This window comes from Polistes canadensis, unplaced genomic scaffold, assembly GCF_001313835.1.
Source record: "Polistes canadensis isolate GaletaPanama2010 unplaced genomic scaffold, ASM131383v1 scaffold_652, whole genome shotgun sequence".
Lineage (NCBI taxonomy): Eukaryota > Metazoa > Arthropoda > Insecta > Hymenoptera > Vespidae > Polistes > Polistes canadensis.
This window is the reverse complement of record NW_014570199.1, coordinates 5074-13262: the sequence shown is the minus strand read 5'-3', so window position 1 is coordinate 13262 and position 8189 is coordinate 5074. Positions and strand designations below refer to the sequence as shown.

Below are 8189 nucleotides of genomic sequence, written 5' to 3'. Positions count from 1 at the left end.
GAACAATTGGATTTGAATATCTGAAACGTTGAGAACAGAAAAAAAATTATATATATATATAAATCACTTTATTAAAAAGTAAGTTAACCGATTTGTTCATCTAGCTTTGCTTTATTATTTTTTTTGTTTGTACTTGTTTCCCTATTTTTTTTTCTTCTCTTTTTTTTTTTTTTTTTTAACAAGTAAGCCGGCAAAGTATCGATCACACGCGAGGAAGAACTTTACTTCAATAGCCGGTGTGCTACCTTGAACTTTGACGTTCGACTTTGAGGTATTCCTTCGTATCTATCATTTATTTAAATAACTGTCCCATTAGAAAACACAGTTGGTTGTCTCTTTGCAAACACACTTTTTTTTTTATGGAAGTTTATCGAAAAATTTGTTCCCTTAACTTTCCGGATAGGAATCGAATCCATTAAACGTTATCTTTATCATTATACGATCGTAATTTTTTCGTATAATGATAAAGATAAAAATAAAGGAAGGGTAAACAAAAAAAATTATAATACAATGATAAAACAAGAACGTACGTTGTTATCGATCCCTTTTTTTTCTTTTTTTAAAAATAACGTAGAAACCTAAAACCGTGTTGTGTGTTTGTTGTAAATAAGGCAAACAAGAGAAATCATTTCGACAGATACGTTTTATACAAAATTTTTGCAATAATTAAAGATAAATACGTATCCCATTTAAATCACCTAAATTTCAAGCGTGTGTAAACTACGAATATACAATACATTATATAAACTGACTATAAATCTACTTACTTATGTACATACGATAGTTCCCGAATTAGAATAGGCACGTAATACTCATTATCTTATAAAATGATTGATCAACAATAAAAAAACATAGAAGAAACACATTACTATATTATTAGTATTATAAAAGCCATTTATTTTTTAAATTATTAAGATTTTGTAACACGAAAATTTGCTGGTTAATGAAGTGATGAAAAAAAACATATTATTCTTTAATTAAATGTTAATTATGCTAATTCGGATGATAAAATTTAACACCTTTAAAAACCCAAAAACATTATTCTATATTGTTATTTATATTTTTCAATTAAATCCAACAGCAAACCCATCAATATTTCGATTCGAAAATAAATAAACTTACGCCACTTTCCTAATAAATGATTCATAAATATTATGCAATATATTATGAATGCTTAGAAAAAGTTGTAAGTTTTATTTTCGATTTTGTCGAAAGGCACTTTGCATTGTTGACAATGGCTACAAATTACTAGCAATGACAGATTTTTCGGGCTTTTACGGTAACATATATTATAATAAATTAGCATAACGATCGAATTGGGATAGATCAGGGCTTCTTAAACTTTTGTCATTCACGACCCCATTTATGATTGCGAGTTTCTTGACAACCCCATACAAATGTTACTGCTGTCGGTGGAGATAGCTCAAAACCTTCAACAAATGCACGTGTCTAGACGCTGCAAGTCCACTGTATTCCGCCAACTCTAGTGATKTTATAAAATGGTATATATAAATATTTGACATTAAAATCTCTCGCGACCCCAGAAATTTGCTACGCGACCCCGTTTGGGGTCGCGACCCATAGTTTAAGAAGCCTTGGGATAGATCAAAGCTAGAAAATGATTAGAATCCTCTTACTTTCGTGTAAATCCGGATTTATTGTCATTAAGAGAGGATAATTAAGATTCAATCATTTGAAATGGGATTACACTAACCTGGGATAGGAAACCAGCAACATCAATGGCACTATTGACACGTGGCCTTGTGGGTCTTGGCCAACCTAAACCACTGCCACTGTCCAATGAATCCACATGATGGCTCGACCAGTGCTGATGCTGCAATTTACATTTCATTTGATTACGATTAGTTCATTATATGTCATACCTAAGTTACGATTCATTCGAATGAAACGAACAAAACGTTTTACATGTTTGTCATAGTGTTTTTTTGTCTTTGTTTAGTTAGTTTTTTCTGTTTTTTTTCTTTTTTTCATTATTTTTATTCACTAACCAAAACTAATCGTACAAGCATACGCATGAACACGTAGACGTTTCGTTCGTTGATAGGATAAAAATTTAAACGATGAGGGGGAAACGGGGCGAGGAGAAGGGGGAATCACGACGCAACACAAAAATTTGTTTTGGTGCGGTTCTTTTCTCTCTGCGTGTGTGTTACGGTGGTTCTTATTTACATCGTTTTGGAATTTTGTTGTTTTTCACCCTTTAAATATCTCTTCTAAATATATAAAACATAATTTCTGTCAATTTTCAGCTCTTCATTTTAATATTAACACACACTCCCTAGAGTCGTCAAAGTTTTTAATGGAAAATACGTGCAATTTTTGGTAACGTCCATAATTCTGGTAACAATTGATGAATCTGTTTGAAATTTAATACAATTGTAGGCTATACTATTCGAAATATTCCTTGACAATGAACAAATTTGCAAGCTCGTTACTTCCTTATATAAAGTTAATAAATATAAATAACTAGGATAAATAAAAAAAATGAAAAAGAAGGATAAAAATAGGATTGTTGGATTGTTCCGAATAATAAAACCTGCAACTGCATCAATCAAATCAAATGCCAACAAAAATTGCATGTATTTTTTATTTAAAACTTTGACGACTCAAGGGGTTACCTGTTAATATTAAAATTTAAAAGTTCAAAATTGATAGGAATATTGTTTTATTTATTTAGAAAATATTTAGGGGGTGACAACAACAAAAATTCTTAAATAATATAAAATAAGGATCACCCTAATATATAGTAAATATATGCACGAGTGTGTGTGTGTGCTTAGAAGCGTGACGTCATCAAAATATATATCCAAATACCCCCCGAGTATTCCTGCATATGGGGGTGGGCTTGAGATGGGGTTTTTCTCCTTGTGCGATGATTTAAAATTAGCGTGCAGTCCACCAGTTTCTCGTTGATAAATTTTAGCTTGTGACGTCATGAAAAAAGCTCGTGTTATCAGCCTAAGCGAAATTCAAACGGACAAAGCTTGTATTTTGTGTTTGTGTGTGTGTATATATATAGGTTTGTGTTTATTTTCTCTTCTCTTGGGTTTATTATATATCTTATATATGCAATATAATATGTATATAATATATTATAATACATAAATAATGATATTCGCGAACGTCAACGATAACAACGAACACGCGGTCATTGCAGTTATTATCGCATGAATTTATCATGTTAATTTATTCGAATTATTTCCAAACTTTTCTTGGCTTCGTTCCATCTCGTAATTTAACGATAGATATATTATTTCGCGAGAATGCATTATCAAAGTATGCAAAATGTCTTCCGCGAATGAGTTTGATAATTTTGATAATGTGATAAATTGATTTGGATTATAACCACTCGTTGTGTGAAATAAATTCAAAGTTAAACAAAATGAATTTCTTAACTTTGACTATTGTTATTTAAATAACATTCTTTTAATTTTTTTTTACTTCCAAAATATATAATGAAAATTCAATGTTAAACAAAATGAATTTCTTAACTTTGACTATTTTATTTAAATAACATTCTTTTAATTTTTTTACTTTAGAATTATGTAATGGAAATTTAAAGTTAAACAAAATGGGTTTCTTAACTTTGACTTTTTGTTATTTAAATAACATTCTTCTAATTTTTTTACTTTCAAATTATATAATGAAAATTCAATGTTAAACATAATGAATTTAATTTTGACTATTGTTATTTAAATAACATTCTTTTAATTTTTTTATTTTCAAATTATAATGAAAATTCAATGTTAAACAGAATGAATTTCTTAACTTTGACTTTTGTTATTTAAATAACATTCTTTTAATTTTTTTACTTTTAAATTATAATGAAAATAAATATTAAGAAAAAGAAAAAGAGTCAACGGGGTTTATCGTTTACAATAAATCATTATCAAGAGAAAGTATTGTTATTTTCATTATTATTATTAATAAACGTCGCATAAAAAAAAAAATACGATATTAGTATGGGACAAAAGAAATATATAGAAATAAAAATGAGATAAATGTATAGTCAAATGGAAAATTTAATGAAAAAAAAAAACTGTACGAGCTTTGTAAAGGATTTAAATGAAATATCGATCCGGTGGTGGTCCCTTTTACTTAACGGTAAGAAAAAAAGAAGATAATTAAAGGAAAAAGAAAAAGAGAAAAGTGAAAAAGGAAAGAAAAAAGGAAACACGCGTAGCAACGTCAAAAGAATAATGCGTTTTAATTAATCGCGAATTTTTTCTTTGTATTTCTCCCTTTTTTTTTTTTTTTTCTCTCTCTATCCTATGATTAATTTACTCTTTTTCTTATTTTTTTTTTTTCTCTTCCTTATATAAAATATTTTCCAACCTCGTCGTGTTATGTGTTCACATCGATTATTATTATTATTAATTTGCCAAGGCAAATAGCAAAAATAAAATAGAAAAGAGAAAATAATGCAAGAGGCAGAAAAAAAAAAAAAAAGAAGAAACAAAAAAAAAAGGGCGCAGACAATCAGCAGAAGACACTTTCACATCTTTTCGTGAGAAAGTAGAAGCAATCGAGGTTTTTTGCTGACACGTTAAAAGAAATCAAGGAAAAAAAAAAGAAAGAAATATAAAGGAACGAAGGTGGGGGTGGGGGTGGGAATGGGGATGGGGGTGAATAAAAGTGGATACGAGAAACGTGGGGATGGTGTTGGGGGAAAGAAATAAGGAAACGTGTTTTTTTATATCCCAAAGAAAAAAAGAACAAAAAAAAATTAAACTATGAATAAATTATAACACATAGACAAATAGATAATGGGGGCGGGGGGTGTGGGGGGGTGGGAAATAATAATCGATAGAATAAAATCGAAAGAAATAGAAGAAGCAAAATAATAGTTTTGTGCTTTTTTCGCAAATTGGAATCCTAATGATAATAATAATAATAATAATAATTATAAAAATTTAAGATAAAAATGAAATATAAATAAAAAAAAAGAACAAAAAGATAACGAAAGAGGTATTTAATATTCTTTGGTATGTTTGTTCTTTTTTTTTTTTGTTTTTTTTTGTTAGTACAAGTACCGATGGTCAGGCAGAGATTTCCGCCCTATGTAGAAGAGCAAATTGGCATCCGCAGTCCCGAGGTTCTCTTGTTCTTCTAGGATACTGAAAGCACTGTTCCAAGACGCAGCAGCTTCCACCCCCGCACTGCATCATCATGTCCGACAACGTTGTCATTATCTTGATCGTTTTCGTATCGTTTCCGTTACGTTGCGTTACGTAATGTTTCGTGGTGTTATATTTTATGTATAGTCAATTTGTATATGTGAAATATAAGTATTATTAAGTATATGTAAGTTGCATAAATGTGTTTTTGTACGTGTACGTGTGTGTAAGTCCAATTGTATGTTATTTGTGTAGTACGTATGTTTAATTTTGGGTGATATATGTGTATTTATGTGGTATAAGTTAAATTATGTTATATGTATGTGTACGTGTGTTAAGTCCAATTGTATGTTAATTTGTGTAATACGTATGTTTAATTTTGGGTGATATGTGTATTTGTGTGGTGTGTAAGTTAAATTATGTTATATGTGTGTTACGTGTGTAGTAGATTTGTATATGGAATATAAATATAATTGAATGTGTGTAGGAGTGGCATGATTTGTGTTTGTATGTATACGTGTGTAATAGATTTGTATATGAAATATAGGTAAAATTAAGTATGTATAAGTTTGCATGATGTGTGTATGTGTTGTGTTATATGTTATGTATGTGTAACATATATAGTAAATTTGTATATAAAATATAGATAAAATTGAGTATGTATGTTTAATATACGTAGTCAAATTATATAATATATGTATATCAAATAATATACATAACATATACAAATTTATATAAACAAATAATATATATAAGTTAAATTATGTTATATGTCATGTACGTGTTATATACGTAATAAATTTGTATAGGAATTATAGTGTATAAATTGAGTTACGTATAAATTTGCATGATGTGTGTGTTACGTGTGTATGTATGTGTACGTCCAATTATGTTATATGTCATGTACGTGTATTATACGTATTAAATGTGTATATGAAATATAGTGTATAATTAAGTACATATAAGTTTTCGCATTTACGTTTACGTGTTTGTGTTTGTTTGTGGATACGTGTACGTCCATGAAAAATAGTCCGTTGAAAATTGTAGGTTGCATGGCGTGCGAAACGTCGAAGAACGGGTCGACGATATCGATATATCATATCCAAAAGAAGAAGAAGAAGAAGAAGAAGAAGAAGTTCGAGTTCGACGAGATCGAGCAAGAGAAGAAGAAGGCGAGAGGAAACAGACAGAGATTAGTTTCTATTAATGCTATTATTTATAATTCTTGCGTCTCGTTAACCCCCTTGGCCTATAACCACGAGTCTGACTCGTGGTAAAGWATTTGTGCCATAAACAAAAGCCACGAGTCTGACTCGTGGTAAAGAATTTGTGCCATAAACAAAAGCCACGAGTCAGGCTCGTGGTGAGGAATCGGTGCATAAGATGCCGCGTATTATTCGAACAAACGATTTGAGTTATTCCACATCCAATACTTTTTCTTTCATTGTTACGTCAGTAATTTGTTTTTTCATTCGTTTTTGGTGCAACTGGATGGTCTGTTATTTTAGTTCCCTGTAAAGCTTCGTTACGTTCACACGTTTCAAATATAGCTTTGTATAAAGAATTCAGAAACTGTCATACCCATCATACTAAAAAGAAGGAAATCTAATATTGATGGTTGTGGGGTTTTTTTTTTTTATTATTTGTACCTAAACATTGTTTATTATTTCACAACTCCTCTTTCATTGCTCTGAAAAATATATGTCATGAAAGTTACACATTTTGCGCCAGTTCAAGTACGCGGCTGAACAAATGAATGGCACGGCGTGCGACCGATTCTCTTGTTTATTATGGCACAAACAATTGGCAGATATCGTGTAAGCCAAGGGGTTAACCCCTTGGGCTATAACCACGAGTCTGACTCGTGGTGAGTGTATATTTTGCGCCAGTTCGGGTATAGGGCTGAACAGTTGAAGAATGGGCACGGTGCGCGACCGATTCTCTTGTTTATTATGACACAAACAATTGGCAGATATCGTGTAAGCCAAGGGGTTAACCCCTTGGCCTATAACCACGAGTCTGACTCGTGGTGAGTGTATATTTTGCGCCAGTTCCGGGTATAGGGCTGAACAGTTGAAGAATGGGCACGGTGCGCGACCGATTCTCTCTTGTTTATTATGGCACACACAATTGGCAGATATCGTGTAGGCCAAGGGGTTAAATTGGTTTTTTCTTTTGATTTTTTTTCCCGTCACACATTATCTTTGTCTATTTCTTTTTTTTGTTTACTCGAACAAAGAGAACAGAAACAAAAGGAAACATAATTTAACGTGTGTTTAGGATTACGATTTATCTTAATTTTGTTTTTGGTTTTGGTTTTGTTCTTTTTATTTTCTGGGGTAGGAATTTTAATTAAGAAAAAAGAGAAAAAAAAAAGGTTACATACACACGCGTGTCATTACGCATAATTCTGAAATGTTCCTAACGCAAAATCGAAAACAAAGACACGTGTTGTGTTGTTTAGGTTTGTTTGTTTTATCAAATTAAACAAAATTAATTGCACCACCATTTTATCACAAAACCGATTTACTTTTCTATCATTTTTTGATAGGAATATGCATGAAGGTTGGTAAAATAAATAAGTATGTAAGTAAGTAAGTGGGGTAGGAAAATTTATATGGAAATTTTATGGAAATATAATTAAGGATCCACTTTTTGGGGTTACGTTAAACAGAATAAATGAATTTTCGTTTAAGATATGTTTATATTCTATATATAAGTATTCAAATGTATCCCCTTTTTTTCAACTATAATTCTAATTTGGAAGCACATGCAAAAGCTGCTTCGATTTTATTTCTCGATATTATTAATGGGGAATCAATTATTATTTATTGCCTTAAGCGATTTTCATTCGTGATTATCTCGGTGAATAGATAGATAGATAAAGTGATATAAGAGGTTATAATAGAATAAAATAAAAATAGGGAGAGAGATAATGATAAAAAAAAAAAAATAAAATATTCAAAGCCGAAATTTAGCTGAAAACTAACAGGAAGAATTTTGTTAATTGTTATTATTATATTACATCGATCATATTCTCTTCGAATCTAA

General features: G+C 30.4%; 1 protein-coding gene across 1 annotated transcript in view; it reads right to left on the bottom strand.

The window, feature by feature from the left end:
* LOC106792774 overlaps window positions 1-8189 on the bottom strand; it is a gene marked incomplete at its 5' end in the record, with an annotated part of 16925 nt that overhangs the window by 5482 nt on the left and 3254 nt on the right. Inside the window, one exon of the mRNA XM_014759291.1 lies at window positions 1715-1834. Within this exon, the coding sequence (XP_014614777.1) occupies window positions 1715-1834 (120 nt within the window). The remainder of the gene's footprint in view (window positions 1-1714; window positions 1835-8189) is intronic.